The sequence below is a fragment of the Diorhabda sublineata genome, chromosome 1 (assembly GCF_026230105.1).
Source record: "Diorhabda sublineata isolate icDioSubl1.1 chromosome 1, icDioSubl1.1, whole genome shotgun sequence".
Taxonomy (NCBI): Eukaryota; Metazoa; Arthropoda; class Insecta; order Coleoptera; family Chrysomelidae; genus Diorhabda; species Diorhabda sublineata.
In genome coordinates, this window is record NC_079474.1 from 13,775,117 (window position 1) to 13,797,466 (window position 22,350).

Consider the following 22,350-nt stretch of genomic DNA (forward strand, 5'->3'; position numbering starts at 1 on the left):
ATATAAGAGTTTAAATTATTGATTTCAATGCTACGGAAGAGTCTTTTTTATACTTTAACATCAAAATTCTCTGAAGAAAAGGGCCTAGAAGGGTTGCAACTCTCATGGTTTTGTAGCTTATGAAATTTTCTACAAAATGATGTATGGATGAAAGCAAAAAGCTTAAAGGGAAGCCGAATTATTATAAATAAAAATCCCCATTCCTAGCACTGCAGAGGAACATTTTTCTTATGTCCGGGCCATTTTACAATCAAAATTATATCCCACAAAAAACTACTCTGTTTCTATTTTTTCTGAATAGTGATGTTTCAAGTATAGTGATTCGACAAATAGTTTTGATATGAAAAATATTTTCCTGAATGTGCTCTATACCACGGAATGATTTGTTAGGTTAGGTTCTCTATTTCTAGTACAATATTTCACTTAAATAAATCGATATTTGCATTGATGTCATATTCTGAAAATTTTTTTAAAACTACTAACTTCAAAATGAGTAAAAATATCAAGAAACAAGCTCCAACGAATAGGACATAAGCCTGAGGAAAATTATGGACCCCTATTGGTACATTAGATTTACCAAGCAAGAGAAAAAAAGGAAAATTATGGACGAAATCGCTGGAAAAATCAAAAAGTTGAAGAGCCTAGCAACATCCAGATGATGTATTAGACTAGGGAAGACTCAACACGACTAGACAAAACGAAGACAAGATCAAACAAAAAAGTAGAACCAGAAAGTCTGGCGATTTTTGACGAGATAGCTGATCTACTTTTTGAACCAAGACTTCTTAGGGTAAAGTTCCAGCAAATTCAATCTAGAAAGTTTTAAAATGGATAAAACCAAGAATCTATCGGTTGAAACTCGTACATTAATAGCAAGTCTTCATAGTTTAAAGTGAAAAAATATGCATCCACCAGGAGATTCGATGATAGAAAATCTTCAGGGCGGTCTAGGAAAGCCACAACTATTGGGGAAAACCACAACTGGTTGTATTTTATTGATCAGTGAACGTGATTGACGACTCACGAGCCTAGAAATCGCGAAAGGGAGACGATGAGGGAAGACTACACCACGACTAGAAAAAACGAAGTGTAGAACAAAGAAAAAAGTAGAACCAGAAAGTCTGATGATCTTTGACAAGATAACTGATCTACTTTTTAAACCAAGACATCTTTGTGTGAAGTTCTAGCAAATTAAGACTTGAAAGTTTTAAAATGGATAAAACAGAGAAACTATCAGTTGAAACTAATGCATTAATAGCATGTTTTCATAGTTTAGGCAAAACCTTCATGGCGGTCTATAAAAACCACAACTATTGGAGAAAACCACAACTGGTTGTATTTTATTGATCAGTGAACGTGATTGACGGCTCAAAAGCCCAGAAATCGCGAAAGGGAGACGATGAGGGAAGACTACACCACGACTAGAAAAAACGAAGTGTAGAACAAAGAAAAAAGTAGAACCAGAAAGTCTGATGATCTTTGACAAGATAACTGATCTACTTTTTAAACCAAGACATCTTTGTGTGAAGTTCTAGCAAATTAAGACTTGACAGTTTTAAAATGGATAAAACAGAGAAACTATCAGTTGAAACTAATGCATTAATAGCATGTTTTCATAGTTTAGGCAAAACCTTCATGGCGGTCTATAAAAACCACAACTATTGGAGAAAACCACAACTGGTTGTATTTTATTGATCAGTGAACGTGATTGACGGCTCAAAAGCCCAGAAATCGCGAAAGGGAGACGATGAGGGAAGACTACACCACGACTAGAAAAAACGAAGTGTAGAACAAAGAAAAAAGTAGAACCAGAAAGTCTGATGATCTTTGACAAGATAACTGATCTACTTTTTAAACCAAGACATCTTTGTGTGAAGTTCTAGCAAATTAAGACTTGACAGTTTTAAAATGGATAAAACAGAGAAACTATCAGTTGAAACTAATGCATTAATAGCATGTTTTCATAGTTTAGGCAAAACCTTCATGGCGGTCTATAAAAACCACAACTATTGGAGAAAACCACAACTGGTTGTATTTTATTGATCAGTGAACGTGATTGACGGCTCAAAAGCCCAGAAATCGCGAAAGGGAGACGATGAGGGAAGACTACACCACGACTAGAAAAAACGAAGTGTAGAACAAAGAAAAAAGTAGAACCAGAAAGTCTGATGATCTTTGACAAGATAACTGATCTACTTTTTAAACCAAGACATCTTTGTGTGAAGTTCTAGCAAATTAAGACTTGACAGTTTTAAAATGGATAAAACAGAGAAACTATCAGTTGAAACTAATGCATTAATAGCATGTTTTCATAGTTTAGGCAAAACCTTCATGGCGGTCTATAAAAACCACAACTATTGGAGAAAACCACAACTGGTTGTATTTTATTGATCAGTGAACTGTGACGACTCACGAGTCCAGAAATCGCGAAAGGGAGACGATGAGGGAAGACTACACCACGACTAGAAAAAACGAAGAGTAGAGGAAAGAAAAAAGTAGAACCAGAAAGTCTGACGATCTTTGACAAGACAGCTGATCGTAGGATGGAAAATGATCGGCAAAGGACACTGTTAGGAAGATCTTCCGATATGTATTCTTTCTTATTGGGTGTATTTAGGAAGAAGTTGTTTTGAACTAGCCCTGAGTATTTTAAAACATTTTAATAACTTCTCGAACTATAATTAATCACATTATTTCATTTATATTTATGATAAGAAAGACATGAAATAAAAGGAGTGAATAATAAAAGTGATACATATGAAATTTTTTATTCAGATACCCCCGAAAATTTCCCTGTTCTACTTACAATCCCCTCGCAACACCAACCATATAATAACCAAGTAACTGAACTGCGTTAAGTAACATTCAGTAATAGCGTAGATTCCTAAATGAATGTTCTCGTTTTATTTTGTTCCGTTTTAAGAAAGCACTTTCACTATCTCGCTTACTGAATAATACGTAAAAACTATTCAGATCTAAGTTATCAAATTACACTTAATATTGTTGATTTTAATCTTAGAAGTGCGAATGTGTTTGGAAAGTGAAAAACGTTTCTGAGGATTTGATATGAGGTAACAAGAATTTGATATTGTAGTATATAGTTGAAGTCATAATGGAACGCATAGTTTATATGTTCGATAATTCTTTTCAAACTTATAATCATTTGAAATGGATATTTTTTTGTTCTTGATATTTCATTTTGATACAGAAGCTCGCATAATCCGCAATAAACGGTATAATTTCTATTTGAAAATGAGAATTTTTGGCACAAATATATACTTTTGAGGGTTGATATTGATTTGACACGAAACCATCGTATTCTATGAGTTTAACTCAACTTTCAGACAACTCTTTAAAACCATGGTAAAACCTAACGATTTTCGATTTAATTTTAATTTGATTGTTGGTATGTCTAGAAGATGCAATGGAGACCGATAATCGGTCCTAAGCTAGTTTTTTACAGCTTCTTTTGTAACCTGAAGATCCCTCTCACGTGGACGATATTTGAGCGTTGAATCCCCACTATTAAAACAATTAGATCAACTGTTTCTTTTTGTTCAATTTCACATATTTGGAATCCAAAAATGATAGTGTCCGTTATTTGTTCCCTATACCCGATCGCATGTTTATATTTCGAGCTAAAACTTGCACGTACCGGCTGATTTGTTCATTATTCCTCAACTGTGAATCATTACTCCGATGTTTGTGATTATAGTTTAGTCCCAGTTAGCTCTGTGAGACTCAAGAACGTACTTTTCGGACCAAGACATTTTTCAAATTCAGACCAGAAAGTTTTTATAGTATAGGTAAAAGTAATCGTACCATTACCACTAAATTAAAAATACCTCGACGTATCGTGGACTACCACGTGAACAAATATGCATCCACCAGGAGTTTTGGCGATAGAAAACCTTCAGGGCGGTCTGGCAAAAGAAACCGGAGGGGGAAAACCACAACTGTTGAAGATGATCGTATTTTAATGATCAGTAAACGTGATTGACGCCTCACGGATCCAGAAATCGCGAAAGGGAGACGATGAGGGAAGACTACACCACGACTAGAAAAAACGAAGAGTAGAACAAAGAAAAAAGTAGAACCAGAAAGTCTGATGATCTTTGACAAGATAACTGATCTACTTTTTGGACCAAGACATCTTTGTGTAAAGTTCTAAAAAATATGCATCCACTAGGAGCTTCTGTGATAGAAAACCTTCAGGGCGGTCTGGGAAAAGCACAACTATTGGGGAAAACCACAACTGGTTGTATTTTAATGATCAGTAAACGTGATTGACGCCTCACGGATCCAGAAATCGCGAAAGGGAGACGATGAGGGAAGACTACACCACGACTAGAAAAAACGAAGAGTAGAACAAAGAAAAAAGTAGAACCAGAAAGTCTGATGATCTTTGACAAGATAACTGATCTACTTTTTGGACCAAGACATCTTTGTGTAAAGTTCTAAAAAATATGCATCCACTAGGAGCTTCTGTGATAGAAAACCTTCAGGGCGGTCTGGGAAAAGCACAACCGTTGAAGATAAACGTATTTTATTGATCAGTGGACCTGATTGACGACTCACGAGCCAGAGATAGCACCTCAGATCAATGAATCTAGAGATCTGCCTTTGAGAATTTTACACTGAAAAGAATATTGAGAGAAGCTGTCCATTTTGGGAGGGTCGAAGAAGAGGTCGAAATGAAATTAAGAGATTGAATTGAGCTGAAGAACATACAAATTGGTCGCATGCTTAGGGGAGGATTTGAGGTAGTAATTGAAGGGAAGAAAAACTATTTTTTTTTTGTTTTTTTACGAATAACTTTTCTTAAATGGTTTTATTTTATTAACAAGTCGGATCTAACACTGGGGTGATTAGGGACAAGGTTTTAACTAGATATTAATGTCATTTGAATATTTAAAAATATTCTAGGTATTCAATTTTGACTAAGTTCTATATTACTGAATGTTTTGGTAATCGGTTACTACATATTTCATAGTAATTTATGTCCTGCGTAACTCACATTTTGAAGGTTCAATTTTAATAATTAAATAACTATGAGTTAGTTTATTTCCGACGACCAGGTTTTCACTTCTGATTTTTTACATCGCGTAGTTTCGATTTTGGATGTTTGCCTCTCATTTTGGTACAGTCAATGCACTTTTGATTTACGAATTCTTCGATGTTAGTATAAATGACATTTCTAACATTATTATATAATAGTTTATTCGTTGTTACGTGATCTCGTATTAAGAAATAGTTTACTCACTAAAATTCTTTCTTAAAATAACAAGCAAATACAATTATTGGTTTTTACAGATTAAAATTAGGAAAAAAAATATGAAAACTATGTTAATTTGGCAATATTTAATTGACTCAAGGAAACAAAACAATAGAGAACAATAATTAACCTCAATTAGTTGTCAAAATATATATGGTTTAGTAGTTATAACGATCAGCTACTGATATTGAAAAAAATGGCAGGGGTAGCATGTTAGCATTGAAAAATTTTCACATCAAGTTGCTATAAGGGAACCAAGATTCACGAATTGGCTTCCTCTTTGCCTTTCCTTTCTTTGTTTCTTATTTCAGTTCTCTCTTCGTCTGTTTCCATCAATCAGACTCAAGCTTCACGCTTCTTTTTGCTACCTGCTAAGTGCCATTTGTTTTTGAAATCGCAAAACAGAAAACTTGCAGAAAAAGTTTGGTAGTTTGGAAACATTCTCTAAAAGAGAGACTCCCGTGAAGTTCGGATTCCCCATCGACTTTATGTGGATTGTTAAAACAAAGAAATACCAATTCCGATAAAATTTCTCGGCATGGAAATCGAAAACGTAAACGTTAAATTGTTGGAAAAGCGAAAGATGTTAAAGAAGCTCTTCTCCAGAGGTTTCAAGCTGTAATATTAAAGATATCTACTTATCAATACCAAAAACGAAAAAAATTTCTTGCTTACAACATGACTGGAATCCTGAAAAGTATGATATTCATTATTGGATAAAGGAAGCATTGCTTCAGAGAAGTAAACAATTTTTTGTAGCATATTTCAACAATGCAGCTGCTCCTCTTAATGAAAATAAAAAACGTGACCGTCAAACAGTTGAAAAAGCGAAAAACTAGGGATGATTTCTTAGTACGAATACTCTAAAAATGTTTAATTCATATTTGAAGGATGAAAATTATTCTGGAAATGCAACAAAAGCAAAACTTGATAATGTGTATGAAAATCAATGCAAAGATTTACATATTATACCCGAAAGAATTGTAGAGTTGTGTCTTTTTCATTCAGAAGCACATGATGGAAAATGTTTTTATGTAAAAAGGTTTTTACTAATGTTCATATTTCGAAGTTTTCCCGAGGAATCGGATTTATTGGTTTCAAATAATTGAGATATAAATTCATTTGAATAAAACTTACGTAAAAATCATAAGAGTGGCGCTTCATCATTACCTGAAAAGAAAAGATACTTAATTAAAAAAAAATAAAAATAAAACTATAAATTTAATTATGGAAACAGTTACCTAACAATTAAGAGGCTTCTTATATAATTTCGTGATAAACACAAAAACCGTGCATACTAATTATTTAAATTCATAGCTAAAGTAAAAGTGTCGAAAAAACCAGATAAAAATAACATTTTTGTTATATTAAGACATAATGTATACAATTAAGTAACAAATCATGTAGCTGCGTGTTTTTTTCTATATCATTTTGATACCATTAGTTAGATAGTTTCTGAACTCATCTAAAAGAAAAATGCGTTAATTCAAAAACATCGCAGACTCCAGACCGCCATTTTGTTTAAAGCTAATTCCGTGTTAATTTACTAATTTTGTTTTTCTTCAATTATTTATTATCTGGCTACTATTTCAATCCTTTATTGAAAAGAAAACAAGTCAAGTCTTCATTCAATTTTCCTCATAGTTAAGATTTTTGAGGCGATTGTAAAATGTAAAAATTTTTGGGGTATATTTAAGACACTGTCGTGGTTTCGCTATTTTTAACTATTTCTTGCTAATTCCCTCGATACGATACTTTTTAAAGTATGGTACTCACGGGCTAATTTTCAAACGGTAACCCCGATTCTTTCTTTTACTTTTCTTATTACTCTTTCTGCTCTTTCTTGAGTGAAATTCTTGACTTTTGGGAGGTTCAAACTATTGTAACAGTGAACACACGTTTCCGTTTCTAAAGACTAACTTTTATTATTTAATAGTAAATAAATAAAGGCGTAAAACAGCCCCCAACAGGAAGAAAGGAACGAAATGATGTCAAACAGATGGCTGTAAGTAAAACACCATACAGTGGTGCTACATATACAGTGCTTTTCAGATAAAAGTATCCACCTTTAATAACTTTTGTAATACTGGTATTTAGAAAGAATCCAAAAACACGTCAATTTATGTTGGAAGGGGCAAGCATTATGGCTTATTTAAACTTACTAGAAAAGCCACCCCCTCACCCCTAGCAGCATCCCCTTTATTTTTTTAAATTACTTTTCATATTTTTTATGTAAAATTTTGATACTCCTCTTTGAGCTGATTTCAAAAATGTATAATACTTGTAGGTTAAAGTGGTCAGTTTATGAGATAAACAATTTTTCTTTTAAGAGCACAAATTTTACTTATTATTTACTTTCACCTTATTTGCCTGTACTAAAATGGGTTGAACAACAGTTCAAACTCTTTAATCTTTTTAACTGTGCTATTTATTATGAAGTTACAATAAGTGTTCAAAATGAGTACCATTCACTTCCATACAATGGTATAATCTATTTTGAAATGCCTCTCTGACATTGCTTAATACGGCTGGATTTAATTGTCGACATTCATTTTCTATCCTCTCTCGTAAATCATCCAGAGATTCTGGTTGGGTAGCATAAACTTTTGTTTTTAAATACCCCCATAAAAAGAAGTCTAGGGGTGTTAAATCCGGTGACCTAGGTGGCCACTCCATCATCTGCCCCCTTCTACCTATCCAACGAGCGGGGAATGTTTCGTTTAAAAATTGACGGACAGGCATAGCATAGTGTGGGGGAGCTCCGTCTTGTTGAAATACCAGTAAATCTTCGGAAAGGTTATCATCATTTTCTATTATTGTTGTAATACGTGGGTCAACCCCTTCCCTGAGTAACTCAAGATATGATTCACCATTTAAATTTCCGTTGATGAAGAAAGGTCCGACAATGTGGTCACCTAGGATACCACACCAAACGTTTAACTTTTGGGGATGTTGTGTATGGAATTCACGCATAATATGTGGATCACTTTCAGCCCAATATCTACAATTATGCCTACTTACTAAGCCATTTAATGACCATGAGCATTCATCAGAAAAGCAAATATTGTTTAACAATTGTGGATTGTTATTGATAATTTGCGTCATTGATTCGCAAAACTCTAGACGACGATCAAAATCATCTTCATTCAACTCGTGCACCAACTTAACTTTGTATGGGTGGTACTTGAATTTATGTAGAACTCGGAAAACTGTAGAAGATGAAACACCCATCGCTCTACTTATTGTTGACAACGATTGGGGTTGTTGAGCCTCTAAGCTGACTTGCCCTAAAATTGCCACTTGGATTGCTTCGTTATTTACGAGTCCCTCTCGCTTATGCACTTTATTGTAAACAGACCCTGTTGTGGTAAATTTCTCCATTTCAATTTCAATTCTTTCTTGCAAAGAGTAAACCATTTCAGAGAAACAAAATAAATAATGTATCAAATTACACTATCAATAGTGACTACAAATTCTAGTTGACAATGTCAAACTTTAATAAAAAGTAGAGTTTTTTGTTGTTTGTATTTTTTAAGTAGAATAAATAGCACAGTTAAAAAGATTAAAGAGTTTGAACTGTTGTACAACCCATTTTAGTACAGGCAAATAAGGTGAAAGTAAATAATAAGTAAAATTTGTGCTCTTAAAAGAAAAATTGTTTATCTCATAAACTAACCACTTTAACCTACAAGTATTATACATTTTTGAAATCAGCTCAAAGAGGAGTATCCAAATTTTACATAAAAAATATGAAAAGTAATTTAAAAAAATAAAGGGGATGCTGCTAGGGTGAGGGGGTGGCTTTTCCAGTAAGTTTAAATAAGCCATAATGCTTGCCCCTTCCAACATAAATTGACATGTTTTTGGATTTTTTCTAAATACCAGTATTACAAAAGTTATTAAAGGTGGATACTTTTATCTGAAAAGCACTGTATAAATATTTCGTGCTAAAATCACCACAGCCATGGTATTCCTTGTTCACTTTTTGCTATAGCACGGTAAATGCTTCCGCGTGAAATATTTTGATTTTGAAAAATGGGAATTTTCAGGCTTAGGGATCTATCAACCAAATTATATTCTATTTTCAGCTTACAACTTAATCTATTCTCAAATTAAATTAAATAAGAATTATAAACGGAAATTATGAGGAAGTAAAGGTATATATAAACAGGTTCATGAATATTTTTCGATTGACCAACAAGTAGAAAGTGAAATCTTTCACTTCTTTTTACTCAAAACATCAACTCCGTAACAACCTTCAAAATAATCGCCTGCCGTGGTATCCGAATTCACTTGAGCGAATCTTTATCAAGGTTATTGCTGTTATTGAACGTTGTAGTGGAAAAATTTTTCACGCTCTTAGAGTTCGAAGTAATATTAATGTCATGGGCATAAGAAATTGTATACAAAAATTTTGAAATTGATCAGACCGAATTGAAAAATTCGTCGTACATTGTAAAAGTTGTAACAAGTCATAGAAGAAGATGAGTTGACATAACAAATATAACACCAAGGCTTAGATATGGTATGGAAGTTATGAAATGGACTTGTTCTGACCTGATTTCGAAACACCACGTCCCTAAAATAGGGAATCAAACTTTGAGTCTGATTAATCAGTTACCAACTTTCAAGTACAAAGAATATCGTCGCCCAAATTACAAAAAATTCGACGTTTTGACTCACATGTTTTCGAAGCAATATATTTTGGGATGGTTATCATGTCTTGAAAATTTTCTATCTACAAATTTGGATACTAGATAACCATGGGACAATAAGAGAAACTGAAAGAGATTGGGAAACAGGAATAAAAAATTTTGGTGTTGAAAAAACGGTAGTCCCGATTAAGTGGTAATTTTAATAAATACATGTAACCTTAAAAAGGTCATTTTCAATATTAATCACCGTGCAATTAGCGCCCTGCATAGTTATAACAACAAAATAATCGAATTTATAAGCCTCCAAAACATATTTATATCAAATTTCATCACAACGTTGCCGGCAAAATAGTAAAAAATGTGTATCCTCATCGCTCATTATTTTAAATACGAATACCGTATCCCCAATGGACAACCATTGAGGTTGCTTCAATAAAAAATTAGTTTTTACTAATCCTAGAGATGTAGTTATCTGGTTTTGATACACCAAAATTAAATTTTGAGTGGAAATACTATTCCCAAAAGCCGCCAAATTAGAAAGATCTTAACTACAACGCGAACAAATAGGCAGAGAGAGAAATTCGTTGGAAAATTTTTAGGTATGATAAGGAAAATTTGCTTAGGAAGGTTTGTTGGAACTGGCCCTGATATAGGAGGGCTTGAATAGGCATCTACTAAGAGCGATAGAAAACCTTCAGGGCGGTCTGGAAAAAGCCAACCGTTGAAGATAAACGCGATCGACGACTTACGGGTCCAGATATAGCAGCTTCGTTCAATAAATCTGATTTTGAGTATTTCTACAGTGAAAAGGATTGAGAAAAGTGATGATTAGGCCGTCATAGTCGCCCGACCTCAAACCGATTGAATTTTTGTGGGAAGGCAGAAAGCAGAGAATTCCCAAATTGCACAAAAAGGTTTCCAATGGCAAACAATCCGAAATTGTGAGATATGTCCTTACCCTGATAGGATATTACAATGGGCGCAGTATAGGCCCAGACTTGGATCAAGTTTGTACAACTGTAATTCAATTACTTGGAAGTAATTATTGGCCCAGACTTGGTGAGACTCTGGGATGATAACTGGGAAGTCCCTCGCTTGGTTTGCAAGCCTAGACAAGGCCTGTTTACCTGGATAAATCAAGGACTGTTCAGCAGTCCTGGGCCAGGTTGGTTGCTTGTAAAAATAGCTTTTTAATATATTGTTAATAAAAATATAGTTTATGATCAATTTTTTCAATGCACTCTACTAATTAATGTACATAAAAATATCTATTATTGATAAGATATTAGAATAAAACTTTATATAGTTATTCAGAGTTCTGCCAAGCCTGGTGATGGTCGATGTCGGGTTATCCAGACTTCAACCAGGCTTGGATCATTATTGGTTTGCCAAGGCCGGGTTTCCCAGCGTTGGTACAAGCTTTCAAATCTGGGGGCTATAAGTTTACAAGTTTTTTGTTTCAGGTTATGATTTTATGATAATCCAATGGCAAACACATATTAAAAAGAATGATGTCGATACGTACGAAAATAAAATTATTAGCAAGTTAATATAAAAACGTTCTGCCATAAGATTCTTCACTAGTCAACTAATATTTAGTGCCATCAAAGTTCAATTTGAATTCCAAAGAATATAATATTTAAATCAAGAAGGATTATTATCTACGAGCTTGAAACGTTGTAACTATATAAAATCTAAGTCAGTACCATAATCTAAAATGGCTGTAATCGCTTTAAGTACAATTGGAACTGCTATAAAAGCTGGAGTAGCGCTAATAGGAGTTGGAAAGATAGCAGTATTGCCATTTCTCATAGCCGCCGTAACGTATTTTCATTATGACCAATTCGATCCCGAAAACAGAAATGTCGATAGAAAAATTTTAGATGCTTCCTACGATTTTATAATAATTGGTAAGTTATTCGAGTACATCAATATGAATAAAATGATATTTATCTGAAATAGAGGCAATTTCAAGTGAAGTATAGAAAATCACAAACACCGATAAAATCTGGGATACCACAAGGCACCATGCTAGGACCTATATGTCAACTATTCTAGCCACGCTGTTACCGCCTCCAGACGTCTTCAGTACCATATCAATAAACTCGACCTGGTGCATCAGAGCGAATACCTCCAAATCTATTCCCTTTAAGAGAGAATCTGGTTGTTAAATCTCGGAAAGAGCTTCCATTACCTGTTACCTACTAACATATCCTCTACTATTCTCAAGAAATTGAATTTTTGGGCACAGATGACACAGAATAGATACCACCTACATGGACAATGAAGAAACTAACTTGATACCAACGAGATCTTGCACTGTTTGAAAGAGTCTGAGACAAATGTCTGTATGAACTAGGTGTGGTGTAATTACATGCAATTTTTGTGAATCTGGTGATGACATTTAGAGCATAATAATCAACGTTACTCGAAAAGAACTTTTCTTTAACTAACTAACATTTCCTCCATTATTACCGAAAAATAAATTCTGTGAATGGACAACGAGAAAACTAACTTGATACCAACGAGATCCCGCGTTGTTAGAATGATTCTAATACATGTGTCTGCATGTACTATGTGAAGAGCTACTTTAAAGAGCTTTCCTTTACTCTTCCGGGCATATTTCTAGTGAAAATAAAAAAGTTTTTACGTTTGATTGTTTTAGGGGCTGGTTCAGCAGGATCCGTTCTGGCTAATCGTTTGACAGAAATAAGCGGATGGAAGGTTCTGCTTATGGAAGCTGGTGGACAAGAAACCGATATTTCAGACGTACCAATACTCAGTTTATATTTACACAAGAGTAAATTAGATTGGGGATACAAGTAAGTGACGTTTATAAAAATATAGATACTATATTTATTTAATAAGGATAAACCGGTACAGAATTCATACAATTTCATATTATGGAGTAGCCACAGACAGCTGTACAATTTATAAACTTTTGAAGGTTGGGGCTAACTGTTTATTATATGGTTTTAATACCAGTAGCGGCATCTACGAGGATATATTGAAAAATTCTTAGCCTGGTATAGAACCAAACAAAGTTTCAATGTCAAAATATTTTATTACTCAACATATTCTCCTCTTAATTGGATACATTTATTACAGCGAACTTGCAACGTCTCTAGACCTAGACCTCAAGAAAAATGTTTTTTCTGCAAACCAGACCTCCACAGCTTTTATTATCTCCTCGTTGAAACAAAAGTTACGGCCCTTTAAGTTTTTTTTCAGTTGAGGAAAGAGATGATAGTCGGACGGAGCCAAATCTGGTGAATAATGGGGTTGTTCTAGTAATCCAAACCCTAAAACACGAATTTTTTGGATGGCAACATGAGATTTGTATGCAGGGGCGTTGTCCTGCAAAAACAAAACACCTTTAGATAGCTTTCTACTACTCCAGTTATTGTTATACTCTTATCCAATAAATCAATAATGATTACTCCATGGTAATCCCAAAAAACTGCAAGAGCTTTTCCAGCAGATTTTTGGACACGAAACTTAGGTCTTGGAGAACCAGAGTGTCGCCATTCTTCGATTGTTGCTTTATTTCTGGATCGTAGAAATGTACCCAAGTCTCATACATAGTCACAATTCGGTTTAAGAAGTCTAAATCGTTTTCAAATCGAGCACAGATCGAACGCGATGCTTCTACCCTTGCACGCTTTTGGTCAACATTCAAATATTTGAAATAATAAATATCCAGTTTGCAGCAATTTTCCAATTGTCCAAATTGACGTGAACTGAAGCACTGAACGAACGAGTTCAGTGCTTCGGATATCCATTTTCGGGGACAGACACAGAAACTGGCCGCCTTTCCGATTGGTCATCATCTTCAATGGAAAATTTACCTCTTTTGAAGCTTGCAGTTCAATTTTTCATCATTTATTCATATCAATAAATCCTCGTACGTAGTGCTGCTACATTTGATTCCATTAGTTCATTATTATTGATGATAATGATGATTAGGGATCGCATCAAGCTAGAAGAAATACTATTGAGTTATTTATAAAAACTATTGACTATTTATTGGTTAAAAGCATGCTGTGATAGGTGTAAATGTGGAAGTTTAACAAAATATTAGTTATTGTTTTATATTTTCAAATATAATTACGAAATATGCATTTATTATAAAGGACAGAAGCACAAGATACAGCTTGCCAAGCTATGATCGAAAACAGATGTAGCTGGACACGAGGTAAAGTACTAGGCGGATCAAGTGTTTTAAACACTATGCTATACGTAAGAGGAAATAGAAGAGATTTCGATAGATGGTCAGCTCACGGTAACTACGGTTGGTCGTACGAGGAAATCTTGCCTTATTTCAAGAAAAGTCAAGATCAAAGGAATCCTTATTTAGCTAGAAACAAAAGACATCATTCAGTGGGTAACGTGTAAAAAATTATCAATTCCTTCTAAATTATATCTAATTTTCATATTTTATTTTTTAGGAGGTTATTTAACAGTTCAAGATAACCCCTACAACACACCATTAGGGGTGGCTTTTCTCGAAGCGGGTCAAGAAATGGGCTACGACATTCGTGATATAAACGGCGACAAACAAACCGGTTTTGCTTTGTACCAATTCACCATGCGACGAGCTTCTCGTTGTAGTACAGCCAAAGCTTTCCTCAGACCGATAAGACTTAGAAGAAACCTGCATATTTCCATGTACAGTCACGTTACTAAAATTTTAATCGACCCCGATACACGACGAGCTTACGGGGTTGAATATATAAAAAACGGACAAAAACAAACCGTATTGGCCAAAAAAGAAGTAATTGTTTCGGGAGGTGCTATTAATTCTCCGCAGTTGTTGATGTTGAGCGGGATCGGTCCTGCAAAACATCTACAGGATAAGGGAATAAGAGTAATACATGATTCACCGGGAGTGGGTGAGTTATTTTTATAATTTTATATATTACAAACTTTAATTATCTTCGTAATATATTCAGGACAAAATCTACAAGATCATATAGCGTCGGTGGTAACATTTTTGATAGACCATCCCATAAGTTTAGTTATAAATAGATTAGTCAATCTAAATACCGCTGCTAGGTATGCTATTAAAGAAGATGGACCCCTCACATCTTCTATAGGTAATATCTTTTTATTATTATTATTGAATATAGGATATTAATTTACATTTGATGATAGGTTTGGAAACTGTAGGGTTTATTCCAACGAAATATGCTAATAAATCCGACGATTGGCCAGATATGGAATTCATGTTGACTAGCACGACAACCGCTGCAGATGGTGGTACTCAAGTTAAGAAAGCGCATGGATTGACGGATGAATTCTATAAAGCCGTTTATGAGGAAATTAATTATAAAGATACCTTCGGTATTTTCGCTATGATGCTTAGACCGAAAAGTAGGGGTGAGATCAAATTAAGGTGAGATTACTAATAGTTTTGCTCACAATATTTCCGTTTGTGAGAATGTCTTGAAAAATTGCGAAACAAGAGGAGATTTTTGTTCCAAATCTTGCACGAGAGTCTCAAAAAAGTCAATTTTAATTTACTCAAAATGTAGCTGTTCCAATTATAAAAATTGTTTTTTTCTATCTCAGTTTTATCAAATATAGAGCTTTTGGTTTCAGTTTTGACAACAATTGGTGGTAGTAGTAGTTTGAATATGGTCAAATTTTGACTTTTCCTATTCAAATTTGGTTAATAATTCAACTTCTTAAAATCGAATCGGTTTTTTCGATATCAATTTGATCAAAATAGTTATTTTCCTAACAAGTGCGGAACGCACGCGATTGCAGTTGTCCCGAACGACGCGAAGCGGAGTTCGGGCAAGCGGTCAAGTGCGGGAAAGGTACTTTACGCATGAGTTAGGAACATTATTTTTTCTACGACCGTATATACAAAAAATAATACCAACCCATTTTTCTAAAATTATTTTATTCCAACAAACATAATAATATACAAAACTTTAACTTAAAACTACTAATTATTATAAATATTAATATTGAAAACACAATTTGTTGCATTCTTTAGACTAGTAAGAATTGCCAGTCCAGTGGAGTTATTTGGTTCCATCTGGAAGGTAGATGACGTCGATGAGGATGGCATCTGTTGCAGGTCGCATAAAGATGACGATGACGGTGACAGCAACGGTTTTAAGTCATTTGTAGTACAGAGAATTTTATTTGATATTTTTTTTTCCTGATTCTCGGAGTCCTCTAAATAGTCTTCAGCGACAGTAGTAGACTTCCAGACACCGAGGCACTTTAGGTTGGTTATTTCTTCGCCGGAGTCTGCTAGGAACGTTGCCGAAGAACGTCTGAAACTGTGTCCTGTCTAACGTTCCGGATTAGGTAGGCGTAAATATGCTACGAATGATTTTTGGAATCAGAAATTTTCACAACAATTAGGTTGCCTTCATCTTGAATGTCGTCGACAGTGATATTTACAAGCTTGGATCTGCGGAGAGCGCCAGCCAGTGCAAAAATGATACTCACTTTAATCATCAGGTATACTTCATCGGGAGCTAGCATAACCCTGGATATATCTTCTTTGGCAAAACTTGTGCTTTCTGTGCTCGAAAATCAATATTTTTTTGTTTAAGAAACGACGTTAGATTATGGAAGTTTCCTATATCCAAATTTTGTTTTATTTTTACTAAACTTTTTACCATCGAATAGCGGGACCATAATGTATTAGATTTCAAAACCTTACTTAGTTCTGAAAAATACGCCAAAAATACCTCTTCCTTATAAGATTTGGCCCCTTTCTCCTTACACCATGTAACAAAATGGTCGTATTGCTTCTCATACCTTAGTCTGGTTTTGGCAGGTAACAGCTCGGAATTAGCTTCATTTGCAGCCTTCAAAATGGCTTCGGGAATTTCTTCGTCGGATGAATCAATCAATATTATTGTATCGGATTCGGTTTAATGTGGTTTAATTTAGAAGAAGATTGTTCTTATTCGGTCACTTCCAAGACGTTTTGAACAACTTTGACGTTTTAGTAACAATTACACGCTTGGGTTGTCATAGCAACTGATATCAAACCCGGGTGGTTTGATAGTTGTTTCTCCTTTGAGGAATGTCACTTTCAAAATTAAAATGCGTGCGGGAAAGTGGGTTAAAACGCACGGTCGTAGAAAAATTAGTTTTTCTACAACTGCTATGAAAAGTGACGTATTTCTCATAGCTAACTAACTACATATTGCTCTCACTGTGAAAAATAATTAACTTTAAATAGTTGGCACAACTATGATATTATACAGGGTCATTCATGGGAACCGGATGTTTTGAATTGAATTGAATATTTACTTTAAAAAAGTTTTATTAGTACAGAAACCCTCGTTAAATCACAGCATTTGTTACTTTTTTGTTACGAAAAATTATGTCCGGCGAGTTATGTCCATTTTGGGCAATACATTGTTGTAGTCTTTGGCCTCAATTCTTTGCAGCACACCAGACAGTCACATTTGGGCTCTCGTGAAGCTGATGTGGGTTTCTTTCTGCCCAATACCGGCAATTTTGTTTGTTGTCGAAGCCATTAAGATGAAAATGGGCTTCGTCTCTCATTAACAATATCAAATTTTCATTTTCTTAAAAAATGGTAAGCATTTGTCGACAAATGTTAAATGTCGAAAACTTTAAAGGCGTCTACACTTTGGTCACATTATTCAATGTTGCGAAGTACTACCCATAATAAAAAATAACATTGATATATCCACGTATCAGAAATTACGTTTATTTTTAAATAGATGAAAAGTCCTATAATTACGTCCCCACAAAAATCAAACATATTGACAGCAGTCTAATTGCAGATATTGCAAATACAAGAAATATCTACTAATAAAAGAAAATTTATTTAGAAGGAACTATTTTCAGAATTTTATTTTATTTTTTCGTTGAATTAACATAGATTTTTCTAATTAGTGGGTTTTTCAGTAGATAAAAATAATCAAATAATCATTAAAAATTCATTTGTACTTTTAGCAAATACATTTAAATCAATGGTCAATGGTACAGTGGATTATAGTGTGTCCGCTTGGATCTCGGGTGGCAAGAATTTTTTTATAAGATTTTAATATTTAGTTAATTTAGAGGATTTAAATTCAGCTTTACTTGTGAAATTATATAACACGAAAACAAAGCAGCAGAGCTCCATCACGAAAGTCGAATTTTTCGTCGAATGAAGAATTTAACTAATACACAAACAAATCTTTCCATAAAATGAATTTCTTGGAAATGATATCAATTCTCAATCTTATTTCTTTATATGGAAAATTTGCTATTCCTCAATAACTTTTCATTTCACAAGTTAACTCTTTCTCTCGAATGAAAATTCATAATTTCAATAGACCCGGTGGTCTCGAACCCTCTTGTTCAATTCCAATTGACAACAAAGAAAAAATTGTCATAATGACAAGAAATTTCGAAAATGGAAAGTAAAAAAAATCACCCTAGCAACGATCATACTCGTATTATTCATTAAATAGGAGGCGGTCCAGTTTAACAATTACAACGATCAAAATGATTTCGGGCGTTTTGTGCTAAAAGAACTGAAGAAGAATACTTTGAACTTGAGAAACACAATTCATCAACACCACCCCTACTTACGTGCGAAGTTCGAACCCTCTAGTTAAACTTTTTCTGGCCAAAAAATAAGAAAATATAACAAAAATGGCCATAAAATGGAGAGGGGTGGAGATGGAAAGTTTCGACCTTAGACAGGAAATCATCTCGCAACTAATTGAACCTACATGTGAAATTTCATTTTTCAGTCGCTTTTCGTTTGACCTGCCGAGGTGAGCAAAGGTCAAAAACCACTTTTTTGCACTGCGACCCCTCGAAATATTCATTTATTTTCAACCAAACTCTAATAACATCAATCCGCCGCCAAAAAAGCCATGTATGCTAATTTTGACCCAAATCGGACCCATAGCAATTGCTCGAGAGATATATATATATATATATATATATATATATATATATATATATATATATATATATATATATATAAACTACAGACATTCGAAAAACCATCAAAATCGTGTTCAGGAGGTCTCAAAACATGTGAAAAATGATGTGCCCCCCCATTTTTCTTCTAGGTCATGCCTACCGTAATAATCTAATTTTTCCTTGAAAAATTCGACTAAAAAGCCAAGAACGTTCACTGTAACGGGATAATTTTATGGAATATATAAAAAATATGCTGCTCTTCGATCGATTGGTTTACCAGAAAAACGTTTCTTTTTAAATTACCAACACGGAAAATGTACTAGTCGGGTAGTTGGCATTGACAAATTCAGTACTATAGCTAAGACAATTGCAATTTTTTGAAAATTAGAAAACCCCCTATCTATACAAAGGTCACTGCTGCAGACGTTCTTCGGCAACAATTTTAGTAAATGCAGGAGGGGACATATTAATCTTAAAGCGCCATGTAGGATGGTAATCCAGTACCGAGGCAGAAGGATACATCGAAGATTCTATTAAAAATAAAATTAACGTTGCAAATCATTCAATATTATTTTACTACTACTATTATTATTTATTTTATTAGTTGTAGAAAAAGTATAGTGTACAACATGTGAGAAAAGTACTTTTCCCACTTGTTGCACAATATAATATTTTCTTTTCCATTGTGGTGAAAAAATGGCTTTTCTAGCTAAGGAAATCGGCGTTTGTTAATATCAAGTGGGGCCTATTAGAAGGCCTATTTACTTAACGGCCCTTGATCGCCCATTATTCTACTACGAACTGATAAATCGGATTATTGGAAGTATGAATCTAGGAATCGATAAGCTTTCAAAACAATTCGGTCAACTTTTTGCTTCACCCTGCGTTTGAAGGACAATATTGGAAATTTCAGAAGATTATTCAAATGAAATTTATTAGACGTTTTCACGCTTTAAATATAAAGCTTTCAAAAAGCTTATGATCATCATTCAGATGTTCTAATGAATCTATTACTTTCCTTAATGAAATATGTTTAAGCATGCAAGATGTGAAAAATTTTGTTTGGGTAGACAATAGTAAAAAATCCGTTTAAAGGGACTTCTGTATCCTGAAAAGAACAGCTTATATTCTACATTATATTGAACCCAAGGGCGGATCCAGGAACTTGACAAAGAAGGGGGGAAGTTAATTACGTTTTATTTGACATTTGACATTCGACATTCGACATTCGACATTCGACATTCGACATTCGACATTTGACATTTGACATTCGACATTCGACATTCGACGTTCGACATTCGACATGCGACATTCGACATTTGATTCTTTAGACTTAATAAACTCCTAGAGCACTAGACCGAGTCCTGGTTCTTTTTTCGACTAGTTTGATTTGATTATTTATATTTATTAGCTTATGTCAGATTCTTCTACTTCTCAAAATATTTTTTGGTATTGGTTCCCTTAATCCACGGTGTGAAATAATTCGTACTTTTACATATTCCTACTTATGGGGGGGGGGTCATGACCCCATACTATCACCCGCGGAAACACACAATGAAATATGAATTTATCAATTTTCATAACATTGATGATGGATTTAATATTACGTCTTACTTTAAGTTTTGAAATTTTAGATCCAAAAATCCTTTGGATTATCCTCTGTTATATCACAATTATCTCACACATCCTCACGATGTTAACGTCTTAAGAGAAGGAACTAAAGCAGCTGTAGCTTTCGGACAAACGGAAGCAATGAAAAGATTTGGATCCAGGTTTTTGACTAATCCACCTCCCAAATGCAAACATTTACCAATATATACTGATGAATATTGGGAGTGCTATATAAGACAATACACATTGTCTATTTATCACTATTCTTGTACGGCGAAAATGGGGCCGCCAAGTGATCCTTACGCTGTTGTGGATCCTGAATTGAAAGTAAGTATCCTTGTTTTATAAGGTCCGTGATGTTTTTTGTCAAATTGCTGTTTAAATCTCCAACACGCTTATTATTTGATTACAAACGAAATGTCATTAATTTAATTTAAGCATTTTTAAGTGATTTCAATGTCGATCCTTTCAATTGTGGTATTTGATGGCTAACTCAAAGACACCAAAACTGATGTACCGACAAAAGTAGAGTATTTTACCAGTGACTAACCCCATAAGAAGACAAAGAACGCGTGCGTTTAGACCAAAAAATTGATTACTTTAACGAAACTGCCCAATTACTTGCATTTAATACATTCAAGTTTTACTTCTTAAAAAGCTTTTTTTTCATACTATCCTTATGCAAATGCCTTCTTATCACCAAAAGATTGATCATAATGATGTGATTAGAAAGATGTATTCATTGCAGCAATATCATGTTTGCATTTGTTTGTTAGAGAAGTTGATAGCCACCACAACAAGACAAATGTTTTACTACATTTAAAGCCCATTTTAGACTCTCTACAAAGCTATAAGAAGGAACTCGAATGGTTTGTTCGTGTCTCCTCGCTTCGCCTCGTTGCAACTCTACCTCGTATCGATTTTCGCGTTTCACGAAAAACTAGTACAAGGTTATAAACTAGGATAGTCTCGTCTGGGTTCTACTAGTCATTTATCTATTAACAGTTTTGATTAGTAATATTTTCTTGTGGTTTTAGGTGTACGGGGTTTCTGGTTTGAGAGTAATAGACGCTTCCATAATGCCGTTTATCACTAACGGTAACATCAATGCTCCAGTTATAATGATTGGTGAAAAAGGCGCCGATATGATCAAATCCTACTGGTTACAACCCACTACCAAGAGGAGAAAAAGAGATTTTGAAGTTGTTTATAACGCTAAATTGAATTATGTCTACCATAATGATAGTAGTAATGTCACATGATGTCAATGAATAAAAATGGAAAGTCGGATTGTGTATAAAACTAAATAATTTGTTAATGTTTATTAAATTATACTTATGAGTGTACGAGTTTGTATCGTTGTCCTCTGAGCATCCTTAACAATAACAATCTATGAAATAATTGATAAAGAATTAAGATAACAGAATCATACTAATAATAAAATAAATGTTCCGTGAAACAAAAGAGGAAAAACCCTTCTACACCCGAGTAGATCTAGTGATACCTTCACTGTGTGAAAATTCCGATCGATATTGATCTTGAACTTCTTTATGTTGTTGTGTTTGTGAAAGGCGTGCCTTGGTAGCTGACGAGGTGTTCATGCTCCACGTCTGTAGAGTAGATACCAATATAGGTGGGATTATGTTGCACAGCTCGGAAGAACATCTGCTGTGGTAGTATTGGTGAAACAAAATCAGATCGATGCTCTAAGCTGTCCAAGTTACTGGTCAACTCTGAATCCTCTATATGTCGAATTGCTTTCTTCTGTATTGAGTCCAGCATCTTCAAGATATGCTTCGGAGCCGAATTCCAAATGTGAGGGCAATAATCCAAAGATGGACGAATCTGGGCCTTGTAGAGGAGCTTCTTGTTGCATTTTTCTTA

At 34.3% G+C, this 22,350-nt stretch overlaps 2 protein-coding genes across 2 annotated transcripts in view; one reads left to right on the top strand and one right to left on the bottom strand.

Moving 5' to 3' along the window:
• Window positions 1–22,350, bottom strand: part of LOC130449307 (flotillin-2) — a 302,572-nt gene that overhangs the window by 140,191 nt on the left and 140,031 nt on the right. The window lies entirely within an intron of this gene.
• LOC130449261 (glucose dehydrogenase [FAD, quinone]) lies at window positions 11,503–21,808 on the top strand. Its single transcript, XM_056786969.1, has 8 exons — window positions 11,503–11,840; window positions 12,596–12,752; window positions 14,064–14,314; window positions 14,379–14,822; window positions 14,883–15,026; window positions 15,085–15,325; window positions 20,490–20,793; window positions 21,504–21,808. Exons 1-8 carry the CDS (start codon window positions 11,648–11,650, stop codon window positions 21,726–21,728), a joined length of 1,959 nt encoding a protein of 652 aa, XP_056642947.1. The 5' UTR covers window positions 11,503–11,647; the 3' UTR covers window positions 21,729–21,808.

Excerpts from the sequence above, each read along its gene's own strand:
- LOC130449261 (XM_056786969.1), top strand. The coding sequence starts at position 11,648 with ATGGCTGTAATCGCTTTAAGTACAATTGGAACTGCTATAAAAGCTGGA. Across the intron at positions 12,753-14,063 it reads AAATTAGATTGGGGATACAA|GACAGAAGCACAAGATACAG; the intron begins GTAAGTGACGTT and ends TTTATTATAAAG. Across the intron at positions 15,326-20,489 it reads AGGGGTGAGATCAAATTAAG|ATCCAAAAATCCTTTGGATT; the intron begins GTGAGATTACTA and ends TTGAAATTTTAG.